Source organism: Atheta coriaria, unplaced genomic scaffold, assembly GCF_025399875.1.
Source record: "Atheta coriaria isolate IRGN ID8LTWV9N9 unplaced genomic scaffold, Caltech_Dcor_3.1 hic_scaffold_57_pilon, whole genome shotgun sequence".
Taxonomy (NCBI): Eukaryota; Metazoa; Arthropoda; class Insecta; order Coleoptera; family Staphylinidae; genus Dalotia; species Dalotia coriaria.
This window is the reverse complement of record NW_027045499.1, coordinates 116,012-132,732: the sequence shown is the minus strand read 5'-3', so window position 1 is coordinate 132,732 and position 16,721 is coordinate 116,012. Positions and strand designations below refer to the sequence as shown.

General features: G+C 36.6%; 1 protein-coding gene and 1 non-coding gene across 2 annotated transcripts; one reads left to right on the top strand and one right to left on the bottom strand.

Moving 5' to 3' along the window:
- Positions 1 to 649: 649 nt before the first annotated feature.
- LOC135802830 (uncharacterized) lies at positions 650 to 1,223 on the top strand. The gene is made up of 2 exons (XM_065316454.1): positions 650 to 736; positions 793 to 1,223. Exons 1-2 carry the CDS (start codon positions 676 to 678, stop codon positions 1,167 to 1,169), a joined length of 438 nt encoding a protein of 145 aa, XP_065172526.1. The 5' UTR covers positions 650 to 675; the 3' UTR covers positions 1,170 to 1,223.
- A 15,008-nt stretch (positions 1,224 to 16,231) lies between these two features.
- Positions 16,232 to 16,303, bottom strand: TRNAE-CUC (transfer RNA glutamic acid (anticodon CUC)). Its single transcript has one exon. It is a non-coding gene; the product is annotated as a tRNA-Glu (tRNA).
- Positions 16,304 to 16,721: the final 418 nt, after the last annotated feature.

Here is a 16,721-nt window from a genome sequence, read left to right as displayed (position 1 = left end):
TTCGACAGTCAGTTTGTTATCCGGCAGTGCCACAAGATACAACTTCCATGAAGCTGAGGCCAACCAAAAACGGCGAAACATACGCAACACGTATTGAAAGAGTATACATGTCCCTCGTACCATGGAAATCCCACGATAGTACCAGTAAAGTACCAGGCAGCCAGGATTGAAACTGTGACGCTCCACAACGGCTTTATAAGTAAATATTAGTCGCTGAGAATTCTCCCGAGTAACAATGCGTGGAGGTATGAAGAAAAAAATTATTGCAGATTATGTCACGTTTAATTAATCGATGAACCAACTATAAGAATTGCAATACAGCAATTAGAGTGGCGAGTTATATAATCCCTAAAATATATACTTAAAGTATGAGATTATACTTATTTAAAATTGTCTGAAATTTTCCACAAGTTACACATACTTAGACATAGGTACTATAATAAAATCAATATTGGGAGTTTCCCAATGATGTATTGAAGTGCACTTCAATACTTTACTTTTAAGATTCATGTAATAAGAATTTAAATTATATTTCCATTTATTGAAGTAGGTATTCACTATTAAATTGATTGTTATCACTTGAATAATTAATCGACCGTATCGTATATATACCGGTGTGCAAGTATCAGATTTATCAAATATAATAGCATCTATACGTCCTTCCAAATATTCAAAATGAGAGTAACCCTGTGTTTAATTGCGGCGTTGTTTGCAAATGTTGCAACAGCCAAGGAGGGTAAGAATATATCTTTTTGTATATACATATATTTAATAGATAATTTTTAATTTCAGCTCATATTAGTTATTCGACCTTGGCCGCAGTCCCTCCAAATCCATTCCATTCGGCCAACTTTACCGTGGGTTTAGAAGTTGAGTCAACCTTCTACGATGTGATGAAGCTGCAAGCCTGGTTAGAAGAGGACCACTTTGCTTTCGAAACAATCGACTCTGAGGACGGAAAAATTGTAACTAGCATCGGAGGATTGGCCAACGATTATCAAGAAAAGGTTGGCTGGCAGTTATTTATTGTGCCAGAATATCCAGCTGATTGGTGGACAATCCCAGACGATTCATATCGGGCAACTAAACCAGTGGATAAAATTGTTATTGAAGATGGTCAGCATTTCTATTTTATTTATTTAGAAATAAGAAATGAACAGAAGCCATAAGATTTCTTTTTGTACGTTTTTGGTATTTAAAAAATAATAAACGTAAATAATAAATTTCGGCTTGTTTTGCGAGGAAACCTTTTGTTATTAAATAAGTGGATTCGGGTGATCCGCTGGTTTTTTAGTTTGCGGAAAATAACTACCGCTGCAAAATTAACTAATCTTGTTATATTACTATTTATACGTTTTGTTTGACGGAAAACACGAGTTCCCCCTCCGGTTAATAACCAAAACGATGAGAACTATGGGAAGATAAAACGAGGAACCAATACAGCAATAACAATCGAAGGAGATTAAAACAGCAGGTTTAAAAGCCGTTGTAAATTTCCAGATTTCAAAAAAATTCTAAAATGAGGCTATCAAATTGATTTTTGAGGTTAATGTGTACACGTCGTAATAGATTCTCCATTTGAGAAATATCTAGAATAGCAACAAGAAAGAGCGCTCTAGAAAATGGATATAAAATAAAAATAAAATTGTTTCAAAATATTTAAACAAGTAGTTATACAAATAATTTCTGTTGATTATTCTAAAATCGGTGAGAAAACGCACAAGACAAAAGAAACATGTACGACCAAACAAGATTTAAATATTGAGTATTCTTTATAGATTATATACCAACGCTTTACTAAATTATTGCAAAGCTCTGGGAAGCAACACAGCAACACATTTCTAAGCAATTGCATAGATCAGATTTAAGTTCAAAATACCACCTTGGTCAAAGGCAAGCATGATTTACGCCTACATGATGCTCGGGCCTGTGTCTTCCGAGGAAATCTGATCATACAAAACAGAAGGACCAAACAATAATCATATACGATGTATATGCAAAGAGGAGAACAGCACGACAAAATAAAATAAAATTGTTGCAAGTATATATACAGATAGTAAAGACAATGGACAAAAAACTGAGGTATTCACAAACATAGAAATTTTTATCTTTACATTCTCAACCCCCTCAGTAATAAAAAATAATTTTATTAAAGAGATTTTCTGCTTGTCGAGCAGGGAAAACAAAAAGTATCCGATGATGACACAAGCGTGTATTGAATCCCGTATCTTCATTATTTAAAAACCACGTCAGCTAGTAAACTTCTTATAATAGGCATAGTTTGTGTAAATTGCAGAGTGACATTGAAAATTTTCTAACGATTTTCCGCAACATCGTTAAAGCGCCAAACTTGTCGAAACCGCTCACTAAGAACTGCAATCACATCGAAATATGTTTTGAGTGTGTCAATTTATAAATTATTTACTGATATTTATCTTCGACTAAATCAATCACACGCGGGTAAAATTATGTTTTATTTCAGGAATGTTAGTAGGTCAATGAATGGAAAAAAATGCATTTTGAAGTTAATACTCTTCAATTAACGCTCCAAAGCCTAATTTATAGAGGGATAGAAAAACTGCAGAAATCTAAATGTTTGTATTATTAGCAATTTAAAAAATAAAATATATTGATATCCTGAATTAAATTGCCTTTAATGATGAAATATGTTCACATCATTTTAGGAATATAATTTTTCCGAAAAACGTTAAAAGTATGGGAATGTTCGGAATTTTCGGCAGTGATTAAAGTGATTTGCAATATTCAATCGTCAACCGACTAAACTTCATTTGCTTGCCGAAGAGATCTACTAGCGCTTATATTCATCAACGTATTCAGTTAGTTAGAGCCTCTTCAGAGGAGATGAATCTCGAAAAGAAAGCATCGAGGTAGATTAATCAAATCAACATTCTACTGATAAAGCAGAAGAAACAAAAAACGCGTATTAAGCAATTCGTGGTGGTTATTCTTAAATATTATTATTTCCAGGTCCAACTACGATTAATAAAAAAATATTTTTGCAGGTGAACAAAATGTTTGTTGCGCACGCGTAAATCAGGCTTCAATTTGAAAAAGATAAGACAGACGATTCCATGATTCTAAAGAATCAATTCAGCTTGATTTAAACACGCTTACAGTTATGAGTATACGTGGTACTTAATCATGCCATTAATGCTTCAAAGTATTAACGATTTAATAGAAGTGCCATATAAGAAGGTTCACACAATTAGAGTCATGGACTCTAATATAAAATATATGTTTCTTGAATAGAAATTTTGAATCGAAAAGCATTATGTTCAATAGATAATTCATAATTGTTTACATGTCCCACATAAGTGCAACATATTAAAGTACCCAATTTTTATACGATAAGGAGACCCCACAAGTACTCTATATGAATCACAGCACTCTCCGATTATACCCAAATATAAAAACAGTTTCATTTAATTCATCACTTAATGAATTAAATTTGCACAAAAGAGCATTGATTTTCTAATTAGTTGAATGAGAAGAGATTCAACTGAATCGGCTGAATTATAAATTACTGTTTCAACTTTTTATTAGAAGCAGTAATGATGCATCAAGCATAATGTGTTAAATAATAAAGTGGCTCTTAAGCGTTATCTTTGACAGCTGATTATTAAAGATGATCAACCGCGACCAGCGCCCGAACAACTAAGCAACAACTCATCATTTGAGTACCGCGTTAATCAAGAAAATCCTTAACAAAAGACCACAAACGCTACAATAATCTACAACGTAATTTGAAAAAAATAAGAAAATTATAAATATATTTGTCAATCCTGACAGTTTGTGACAGTTTCATAATATTGAAAATTTGCCATTAATTTCCAGCGTTAAACTGCTTTCACAACATTGGGAAGAAGTTCGATAATGCTGAGCAAAACACTTATCGATTTACTGATTAAGAGTCGTAAATCAGTATATTATCAGTTATAAATTGGTAATACCTAATTTTTATTGGCAATTTCGATATTTATGTGCAGCCACTGGGAATCTTTGATACGGAAGAAATATAAACAACATACCAAATCATCCTGCCCGGGCAGAAGTCAGCGGAAACAAGAAGAGGCGAAAAATTTGTTTTTGTCGGGGACAACATCCTGTAGAACTATGTATAGGTATATTTCTTTGCTTTTCCGTCGAAAACTCCTTCACAGATCGGTATTTTTGTGACAATGCCTTAAAAATATTCATTGTAATATTGTTAAGCTTTGTTTCAAACAAAATGTAATATGGGAGGAAATGACCAAATATTTTAATTCAATTAGAAGAAGCACTCCTTTGCTATGTAAACAAAAGCTTAAAAAGCTTGAAATCATAAAAATAGTACCAAGAAATGACAAAACAGATAATTATTTAATTCTTAATATAAAATAGAAATATCACTGACAATGATCTGCAGGATTTTCCATTTATAGTTAATAAATATACATTCAAAGTGGATTGGAGATATAAGATTGGAGTAATCTTGACAGTTTCTATTGAAGAGAAATATAATATAAAACAGAATAATAAGGTTATGTTGCACTTTGGGCGAACGAACCCAGAATGCCGTGGAAGACATTTTTGAGGCTTTGAAACTTTGTTGATTGAAGCACCAAGGCAACTAACTTCAACATATTTCAGTCGAGTCAAGTTTGCGATAGGGAGAAATCAAACTGTACCCTTTCCGTCGGCAGATTTAAAACGCAAAGTATTTTCCACGTCAAGACAAAATGCACAACACCCGAATCTCCTCTAAACCCAAAATGGTGATAAAGAGTTCAGCAGCGATCTCGCTACCGGTGCCACTGCAATTAATTCAATGGAATGAGCCAATCCGTTCTCATCCAAATTCTAGCCCCAAATGATGAAATTGTTATCAAGTAACAATTTGTTCCAGGCAAAAAACGGAGTACGACTTAATCTTCACGAATTGCAATCTGGTCTTGTTCTTGATCCTCAAATGATATGGTGAAACTTCAAAAAGAGCAAGCAAATTCTAATTTTATTAGTGAATGGTAAAATGAGAGTATTATTTTGACTTTAGCTGAACGATTGAAAACCGATCGGTTGTTGACGGAGCAACGACTCGGTAGACAATGCTGAGAGTGCAGCGTCATCGTGTCTGTTGTCACTTTCTAAAACAAAACACTATCTCACCATGGCAACCCCGATTCTGATGTTTTAAAAACCTTCTAAATGCCTTTTTACAATGGGGATGTGAAAATCATATCAGCCATGAAATAATAAATAAACTTCTGTTTTCAACAAAACAACCCCAGCCTACTTAGATTGTTTAAGAATTGTTTGGGGACGAACGTATAAATAGCGCACGTATGTATTTTAAAACGTTATTGCCAAGTAGTATTTTGAATTGTCAGTTTGTTGTGTGTCCGATTGGTTTCAATGGTTATCATCATAAAATATATAAATAACTAAATCCTTGAAACCAAAACATTGAAACATTTTTTAAATTGAATATTTATTGTATTTATATTTATCTAAACGTGTCACCATAATTTTGATGGTAATTTGGTCCTGGTCTTCGTCATCTGGTTGTTGAATTCACGTTAACGTTTCTTCGACTTTCTTCTTCAATCGATCAAAACATTTTTAATGTGTACCTAAAGTTATTATTTTACAATTGTAAAATAAATATTTGTATATTTTACGACATTTTTAATTGGAAGATGTCATGTGTGCAATATTCAATTTTCTGTGTTCTTTGGTAAACTTATAGACTTTCCATGTTCCTCGATTATGGGTTCTTTAATATTGAAGCATTATTTTCTGGAATATTCGTAACGGAAGGTCCTCTTCGAATTTGAGCTTATTCTAATTTTCTTCGATAATACGAGTACATACATTGACTTTATGGTGGAGACGCTAGGCCGCAGCTGGGCATCTGCGGTGAGGCAGAGCGTTGGTTGTAGTTGGCCAGGGGTCTGTCGGTGGACCGTGAGCTGGCGAAAGTCGATCTTCAGCCCGAAGACTCGACTCGTGTGGAGGCCAATGATCACGTCGCGGGGTGAATTGGCCAACACGTGGACATCGACAGGGTGGTTGTCGTTGCCGATGGTGAGGGAGACGGTGGCGGAACCGTCGCTAAGGGTGCGACCGTTCACTTGGAGGACGGCGATTGCGGTGTGTGGACGGGGCTTGACATTCAAGCGTCTAGCGAGGGTGGCGCTAACGACGTTGATGGTGCTCCCGGAGTCAACAACGGCTCTGCTGGGGCAACCGTTGATTCGCATCGCAATATCCAGCAGACCTGGTGAAGGTCGCTCAGGTGGTTTTCCCTCATGTGGCACCTGTTGGGCCGCGTCCTCGGGGTCGTGGTGAGGCTCGACGGCGATCATTACTACTGGCGGCGGCTGGGCCCGCCGACGAGGACACTTGCGGTGCCAGTGCCATTGCGTCAGTCCGCTTTCGGCACAGATGCACAGATGATGTTGGGGCCCGGACTGCGCGCGGGCGACGACGTCCAACGCTGTGGCGAGGGACTGCTCGTGGTTGTGCGGGCGGTGGCGCTTGTTTCCCCAGCGTGTCTTCCAGCTGCATGGCCATGTGAAGCCAATCGACCGCTGTTGGAGTGGCAGCGCACAGCAAATAGCCGCGATAATGCATCGGCACACCCTCAGTCAGTTGTGCCACCACGTGCGCCTCCCCAATGGCGATCATTCGCAGTAGCCGCATCTTGTCGTTGTAATACGACTCGACTGATTCGGCGGGCCCTAGGACGCGGCGCTGAGCCTGCACCAGCGGGTCGGCCACTGGCCGGCCAAACCGCGCGATTAATTGGTGTCGGACCTCCGCTCATGTGATTGAGCCCATTCGTGGGGCTACGTCCGTCGCGTACCACTGTAGCGCGTCGTCCACGAGATAGCCCATGAGCATGGCTACCTTCTCATTGTCTGTTTTGCCGTAACCAATCACTTCGAACAGCGGCCATCTTGGGACGCGTGCTTTTTCCGGATCTTAGGTTAATTTTGAATCTTTTTATATCTCGGCAATCCTACCGACTGCGCCAATATTATTTTATATATTAATCATTTTTCGTGTCAGCATTTCGATTCAGTTGAACGATGACGAATTTTACATATCGCTTTGCTGTTATGTTTAAATAGTTTACATGATTCCTATCGCAAATTTGTCGCAAATCTAATCGTCGAATCTAATCACATATTGAGGTAGTCCAATACTGTGTAGACGGCAAGTCGGCAAATTATTGATTTCAAATTATTTAATTATTGTTTAAAAAAATGTTGCCACAATCTGTTTAACTCTGTTTTTTGCTTAGGTTAGATTGTTTGTGAAAAACAACGGGTTGTAATAAATGTAATTTAATAGTAAAGCAACCTTAATGTGGTGTAGCGCACATTCAATATAGATGTGGTAGTGACGATTTCTTCAACGCACATACCTGCAACATGCGTTGTCCATATATGTATTTTTAGATTTGAAGTTCCATCAAAACGCGCATTATAGCTTTTTCCCACTTTTCTCCTAATCTTTCTATTCCCTCGGGTCTATGTTCATGTCAACCTGATCTTAAATTTCTCTAGATATTGTAATCATAATGACTACATACGTACGACTTCTTTGATATTTCATAACTTTCACGCGAGCAAATCAGGAAACTGATGTGAAACACGCGAGTGAGCATGATACCATATTCTTAAACAGAGCACAACTTTATCAGAATTGTTTGACGATCGCACACAATTTTGCAGCCAAGCTGTACTTCATGCACGTAGCATTTGGCTCTGTGTCCTTGCAAAATGGAAACATTGAGAGTTCCTCGATCCACTTTTTTGAAGGCTACCTTTTTCCTCTCACACCAGATTGCGCAGGGCTTAGTTTACTCTCGCCCCGGTATTTTTCCGGTGATCCGTGCACATCGTCGGAGAATGGTGTTGAAGTGCTTTTCTTGTTTTCTTGGGGGTATATGCTGGATAGTTTCTTCTTCCTTTTTGCGTCCGTCATTTCGGTTTCAAAAAGGCCTATTTCTATGGCGTTCTCCTCTATTTTTCCAACATTAGGAAAAGCGATTTTGTCGGTAAATATACAATCCTTCCGCCTCATAGTTAATTCATGGCTTGGTATCGTCAACATATTTGTTAGGTATTCAAACCTCTCCATTGGTAATATTAGCAATTGTTTCTTCATTTTGACGTCGTCTTGCAAATCGATGAATGTTTTAAAGGTATTGAAATATAATATTTATTGCGTTAACATTTATTGCAAATAGAATGTTTCTATTTATACAAGAACTGCTGAGCATCAGTGCGCATGGTATCGCACCTGCGGTGGCACATATTCCTCGTGAGCATTAACAAATCTCTCACGCCGTTGAAGGCACGGCATATCTGCATGGTCCACATCATCACATAGAATAGCCTACTTTGAAATACTCCTGGAATCAGTACCTTGTTCCTTCGCTATTATTTCTAAAAACAAACCATGCCTTAATATCAACCATTAACTATGATCGTTTATTATAGATTTGCTTATACGCTATCTTTGGTATTGTCATTAAACCATTACCCTTTTTGAATTCTGTTCTAATGTGTAAACTTGGCCCCATTTGTTTACGCTCTTGTAATTAAAGTTTTTGATCAAAATGAAGAAATTTTACTTTAACTTACTTAATAAGAGTATGATAAACTTTATCTTCATATATGCAAAACTTTTAAATTCTAAATATTCGTATCTTGAGATGCGAACGTTGTCTTCACAAATTAAGAAAATGTAATCCAAAAGCGAAGCTTCTAAGAACAATTAGTTGCTTCTTGTACAAAACTGTGCTTAGAATAACTTGACAAACCAATGCAATATATAATTTTATCATTATTCCACAATAGGCATTTTCAGAAACTTTTTTGGATTTATGCTTTTGCATGACCAATAATGACGATAAAGTTTATCGAACACTTTGCCAACTATCCGGTAAATTCTTTAGTTGAGATAAAGATCTGAAATTTTCGTTATAATCTATCTGTTTGAAACTGCTTCATGCAATTATCAAAAATGTCTTGTATTTCCCATTCCGAATTTTGGTAAACTTTCCCTGGTTTCACTGGTTTCCACTGGTTTTACAACAAGTTTTCTAGTATTTTTACATAAAAAATGAACACTTACTAGAAAAAAATCTCATTTTTGTCGTTTCATCTCGTAATATCTTCTAAATCTTTCCTACAATTTGAGGGCAGTTGTAATACCATGTTTTCCTTTATATGTTTTATCATACTTATCCGACTCAGGTCTGATGAAAAAATTTCGGCGCAACCTCATCCGTCGGACTTGAAGTTTGAAGTGGCATACACAGGATGTTCGCGCGGTGATTGATATAGACAGGGTCGGCTTTATTTTGAAGTGTCAGTTACCAGGGTGGTTTTTTTAAGTGGGTTTAATTTTTAGAAAATCTGATTGTTTTTGTCATTCTAATTGTGTCTAGGTACGAGCCGTACTCTAAACCACCCCCTTCTACCCCCAGTGGTAATTAGTAATTATTGGATTATTTTTCTTATTCTTTTACATACTCTACACTTTTTAATAGTGATCAGTTTTGTTTCGAACGAGGTTCCCTACATACGTTGAAACTTGTACTTGTTCCAGATTTCTTCTAAGGACTGCATTCGCTTCTTATTCTTCTATTGCTTCGTTGTCCAAACCAACTTTCAGCGTACTTCTTAAATATGATTTCACGATTGGTTTTCGTTGACAGTCTTCTTTTGCCTAACAACTCTGCTCAGAACTCAATTATTGGTCTTCCGAGACATTACTGCTGCAGGTTCCGTGGGTGCCTTGCCTGAGGATCTTTCTTGGTGAGTATGTTTTCACCTGTAAACTATATTCAAATAGGTATATTTTATATAAGTAACGGCTAACACACATGTTCTGTGCTCGGTTTCCTAAGTTATTAGAATCTCTGTAAGGTGCTATGTCGTTGCTCAGCTTTGCTCGGCTTTGCCCAGAGTTGTTGATTTCTTCAATCTGGTTGGTAATGTTTGTAGTCCATGGTATTATCACTTATCTTTATGTTGTGATACTGCTATACGAGGTTAAAGCTTCATTGCCTTTATTTCGTGACCTGTTTTTAAAGATTTTCTTTTTTTATCCGGTGCATATTATATTAATTGCGTTAAGTTCAAGTTTCTTCCCATCTGAACGCTAAGTGACCACTAAAATCATGTTAATACTGCCAAACGTTAAACCCAACAAAACAATATAATTCAAATATACTGCGAAAACCTTTGTTTGGCCGCTTCAAGATATATTGTCTGTTTCTAGAAGGGCGAGGGGGGCACCTCATTTATAAATAGTGACCTGAAGCACTTTCATAATCAAATAATTTGGTATTTAATCTCTGTTTTATAGCCACCGGGCGTTGAAACTCTCGGGGTTTTATTCTTCAGCAATTCTTGTCCTAGGTTTACTCATAGACATACCAGTGCAAAGGGGGTTTGCTCAAATGTTAAACATGCCAATGTACCATAAGGATTATTATTATTTAGTAATCTGTGCGGTTTTATTTATCTACTCCATCAACTCTTTAAAACGTTTTGATATTGTGTAAAACGTACGCTGAAACCATTTTAATAAAATTAGTTATAGCTACTGCCTTCTTTCTAATATGGTACCCCATAATTTCTTTTCATAGTTCCATCACCTTTTGTGGGGCTCGGAAATATGGGTCGGCATGAGAAATGTGCTAATTTGTTACTTGTCAGAATGAATGTTGCACAATATTCTTACTGTTTCTAACATCAGTCAGTTCATCTGAGTGATCTATATTTGTTCATATTTTATCAATGATATGATCATTAATTGCGAATATTGTTTCGGAAGCTAATTGAATTTTGTGAATGTTTTGTTCCTATTCGTTGGTAAATTTGTTTCTTTCATCTGTCTCAAATCTGCTACTTGTAGACTTACATACAACGATTCTAATTCTATTGAAATTTGTTCTATAAATTATCATTAATTTATACCAATTAATGTCAAACACTAAACATACAATCAAGTCAAGTGGCAACGTTATGACGTCTACATATGACGATTGTAAAGAGCTTTTGCTTGATGATGCATAATTTTTGCGTTTTTTGGGTGTCAACGTAAACGGTATGTATTTGGTATTCACGCTGCAAATTGTTACAGTTCACAGTTTCAGTTTATTATTTTGAACAAAATTCACTGCCGATGCCGTTATTTCAAGAAATAAGCAATCGTAAATTGTTGTTCATCTTAGAATGGCACTGAATGCGGTTGAAAACTTTACGATCGCAGTATCGAATATACATATGAGCAGATTCAGAAACATGTTGTAACATTGTGTTATAATAATAATAATAAAACGTGTGGTATTGAAGGAAGTTCACATGATTTCTCAGGAGATTTAATGATTCGATAACACGGCTCAGCAAAAAATTTTATTTTTGCCTAAAGTTTATTTATGATTTTGGGTTAATTATGCGCAACAACTACCAGCGAATACCTCATTTTTGGTATAAGTTTGCTTTTGTGATATCTGTAGTAATAATACTAATTAGGGGGGGTAGAAAGGGGTGGTTTAGAGTACGGCTCGTACCTAGACACAATTAGAGAATGACAAAAACAATCCAGATTTTCTGACCCTGTCTATATCAATCACCGCGCGAACATCCTGTGTATGCCGCTTCAAACTTCAAGTCCGACGGATGTGGATTTGCGCCGAAATTTTCATCAGGCCTGAGTCGGATAAGTATATGATAAAACATATAAAGGAAAGCATGGTGTACAACTGCCCTCAAATTGTAGGAAAGATTTAGAAGATATTACGAGATGAAACGACAAATGAGATTTTTTCTGATAAGTGTTCATTTTTATGTAAATACTAGAAACTTTGTTGTAAAACCAGTGGAAACCAGTGAAACCGAGGTTGCAAAATTCGAATGGGAAATACAAGACATTTTTGATAATTGCATGGTAAGTTTCAAACAGATAGATTATAGAAATTTCAGATCTTTTATCTCAGCTAAAGAATTTACCGGATAGTTGGCAAGGGTAATTTGATAAAAGCTTTATCATGCATTGGTCATGCAAAAGCATAGGAAATCAAAAAGTTTCTGAAAATGCCTATTATTGTGGAATAATGATAAAATTATATATTGCATTGGCGTTTCAAGTTATTTTCTAAGCACAGTTTTGTACAAAGAAGCAACTAATTGAACATAGAAGCTTTGCTAGGTACTCGTATGCTGCTAATCATCTTCTAATTATAGCAACTGCCTTCCTACTAATATGATACCCCATAATTTCTTTTCATAGTTTTCCATCACCTTTTCTTTCTGGGGCTTGACCCATGCTTGTTGCTTTTAATTTATAAACATTTGTACTAATTTATTAGCACTTTTCTAAAACTATCAAAAAATTATCCTTCTCCATCTACTTTGTGTTTTTTAATTTTTTGTTATTCATGTTCCTCTTTTTGTTTTAATCTTTTGTCAAGTGTAGTTGCAATTTGTTGTTATGGAGTGGTTTATTAGACGATGCGTTTAACGTACAAGCAAGTAAGATAGTTAACATTTATATGTCCGATGCACTCTTGATCGCGACTATCCTCGCACTCTTGATCTTCTCGACGTCAGCCGTCGGACCGGACGCTACGCTTGCAGTCGGCGCGCTTCAACACAATTTTAGTTTTTCTGGGTTCTGAAATTTAATTACAGTTTTGCAATATTCTTGATCGCACCAAGATTTTTTGTTCCATTATCTTATAAAACCATACATTACAATAATATAAAAAATTGTATTAAAATAAAATACTTTTCATGTTTTTTTTATTATAATAAACTTCTTCGACATGCTGAAATAAAGAATATTAAAACGTCGAAAACTGCCAATAGCTGGCAAAAGCCGAACGCACAGTCAATACAACAGGTTGTAGGTAACAACTGACAACCCTTAGAGCGCCCGCAGACCACAAACTTTTTATCGGCCATAGTTTTGTCGGGCTTATAATCAGTATGAAGATGTATGCAAGTCCGCATACTACAACGATTTTGTATCGGCCGATAAATAAGTTTGATAGGCTACTCAACTGCGTTCAAACTAGACTATCGGCAAACTATCGGCCGACTGCGATATCAGTATGGAGCTCCTCGCAAGCGCGCACACCGACCGATTGTTTAGTCGGCCGACTCGACCAATGATTAGTTCGCTCCGAGTTTTGGCGCTAGTTATGGTCATCCGAAAAAATGTGAAAAAATTTTTTCGGGTAATCTAGTACTTTTGAATGCATCGTGTAAAATTTTCCATTTAATAATCTATCACTGTGGATGGGATGCACCCAATACTCTCGGACTCTCTTCTTGATTTTTCTCCTCCGTTGTATCAGAGCAATTATAATATTTCTGGACAATACTGTACTACAGTTTGTGGTCTGCGGGGGCTCTTATATTTATTCCCGAATCGCAAAGCCGGGAATCAAGAAACAAATGCTATATATGATAGCCAGCCTCGCTCATACACGACAGTCACCTACGCTAATTATATACGCTGTAATCCCATAATTATATACGCTGTAATCGCACAATTATATACGCTGTAAACGGACAAAAACGTAGATGGACCACGCTGCCTAACACTGGGTAGAACGTTGATGGCCGACCAGCGCTTCTGGTTGGATTGCTAGAGCAGGTGGAAGTGGAGTTACTTCGGGTGCTCGTTCTTCTGGTGGGCCAGTCTAATGCGGTATAGATATCTGAACCTGATCTCCCGCGTTGATGCCTCTCGGGCTGTCTGCACGTCCGGTTTGTTGAGGTTTTTCTATTCAAGAAAAAATACGCTCAAGTTAAAAAAATACCGATTTATTGCAACATGACTGAGTGCAAATTGTTAATGATACAACTATTTATCCGTGTGAGGTTATTGTGGTTGCCATGGAAAAACAATATTCAAAAATTAACATGCCAGCGCCTACTACCAGGAAGAACTTAGAAACATCAAATTCAACTTCGTTAAACATAACTTCAACACGGTTCGTGTACGGTCATCTTGGTCCTGGCCGTTGAACTTCTTGATGCTGTTGGCATTGTATTATGTATACCCGCAATCAATCTGAATTAAGTAGTGGAGCTTGCCAAACTATATTTTGTTACTGCCAAACAGTAACAAGCACTCTGTCTCACACGCTTAATTGTCTAGCGGGTGCCGCTGCTACTGATTCTTCACTTTTGTGATTTTAAAACATGCAGCTGATTCCGCATCTGTCTGTATAAGAATTGTTCAGATGGTGTTTTGTCGTTTGGCAGTGGGGTAGTTCTGAATTTAGCTACCATGTCCTGTATTTTTATTTTTAACTAGCAGGCCCAACAGATTTCGTTCTGTCAAAAAGATTTGGAATGTGGCATTTTTTAGTTCCTATCTATTTTATAGTCGGTACAAAAAATTCTTCTGAACTGAACCGTCACCCCGGTGAGTATCTTCGTTTCCACGAACTTTGATCACCCTTTCAGGAACTAATTATATTAGTGGGACCCACTAAAAACCCCGAATTGTATCACATGCAATAATTAATGACAATAGGTAACACTTTTCACAAAACACGAAATGAAACAATCAAACAAAAAGGAACCAAAGAAAGCTACGGAATTTGTTTCGTTTATCAATTGACAAAAGAAAACTCAGCTGTCTCAGTCTGCCTATTCATCGAAATTGGTGAAGTGTGCTAGCAAGAAAACGAGCAAACCAACATACATGTGAAGCTAATATAAAGCGTGAAAAAATCTCGGTTAGCCACTCGATACCTAATATACTAATTTTCTACTTCCATCTTTATAGCGCCATTTTCTACGGTTTCGAAACACAAAAAGTGGTAGTTTAAACACGGACGGCCACATAGTGGAGCTTGCGCCTGCGCATTCGCATACGGTGCATCTCAACACTATATAAAATATCATGTGCGAGTAAACATCTAAGAGTGGAAGTAGAGAAAAAAAGCGTAAGCGTCACGTAGCTAAACGTTGTTACGCAGTTTCCTGAATCGGATTCAAAAAATGAATAAACAAAGTACCTATATATGAAGAAAAAAGTCCTGCACTATGAACGGCAACAGCAACGTCAGGAAGAAGAACCAATTAACAATAACTTAATATCTGCGGTGCATTTAGCTGAATATGTAATTAATTATCAATGAAAGAAGAAATCATGCAATTATGAAAATTAAACAACTGAAATAATACAAGAAATTGTTTATTTAAAAGAAAGTAATGCAAAAATAATGTGGTTCACTCAGATTACAAACTGAAATATTCTCGGTTGTGTTTTGAAACAATAATAATACCCGTGACTAAATTACTTTACTGGCCTTGGCCGTCCTTGTTAAAGAACTATCGTGTAGAGAGAATCTCTCACACCTCTCTTAAAACAATTTCAAATAATGACCCCTTGAAAATTTTTACCTAAAATTTAATTTTTACAAAATACTGAAAAATAATTTTTTAACTTAAAAATTAAGGAAAAAATGATTTATTTATCGTCTGTGAGAGTTTTCTCATCGCGTAAGTAAAGTTAGGCACAAAAAAATCCGCTATTCGGATGGCTTCGTTTTATTTCGGCTGTCTCCGTAGTTTCCACCCGCCATTTGGAATATATATAGATATATAAATAGATAATATTCTAAAATTCGTCTTTATAAGTATACTACCAGTATTTAAATAATAAGAAAATGTAATAATTACTTAAAAATTATTGTTGAAATTGTGATATATACTAAGTGTTATTATTTATTGAGTGCGTATAAAAAGTAAGTAAATTTAAAACATTATGTATCAATGTGTTTTTCTGATGTAAACATCCATGTAACCTAAAAATGTAATTTGAGTGTGATTATTTATGAATCATAAATTATAAATAATAGTATTATTTAAATACGATTTATACATTTACTAACAAATTTTTATAATAAATTTGCAGGTAACCTACAACTATTTTAGTAGGTTTGAAATTTCGCGCTTGGCGCTTGCGCAATAGGCGTGAGATTTTCTCTCATCACGATATTAATGACTATGGTACTGGAGACGTATAGTCTGAAGGGTTAAACCACATCACTATTGATAATTCAATTCTTGATTGCTTGAGCTCCTGTTAGTCAGAATCGAGAAGTGGCGACAAGAATCCTTCTTGTGACATGATTTCGTGCAGTTCGGTATAAAACCAATACCTGTTTAAACGTAAAAAACTTTTCCGGTACCGGGAATCGAACCCGGGCCTTCTGGGTGAGAGCCAGATATCCTAGCCACTAGACAATACCGGATAGTTAAAGAAAGGGCTTCTACTTTTCGTTTTTTTACTACCCATATCAGCCAACTATTTGTTCTTCTCAAAAATTACGCAATAGTCTATCGAGACAGGCCAGGTCCCGCGATTGCAGGTGTGCAAATTGGTTCTATCATTGACTCGGTCAAATCAGTCGGCGTTCAACTTATCGGCACATTCCTCCACGTCTTTGCAGAACACTGCAAGCAGCAAAACCTCGACTATGGATGACATTGACTTCGCCACTGGCAGACTCACCGCCGTGCTAAACTTTATCATCACCGTCAAGACCAGAACGATCCGGCCTAGCCATATCACCCCCTGCGCTCGCTCAACGCTCTACGCAAATCTATTAAGACCCGGATCAGACAGCTTGTAGACGAAAATAAGGTGGGCACCTCAACAGACTGCTCCCG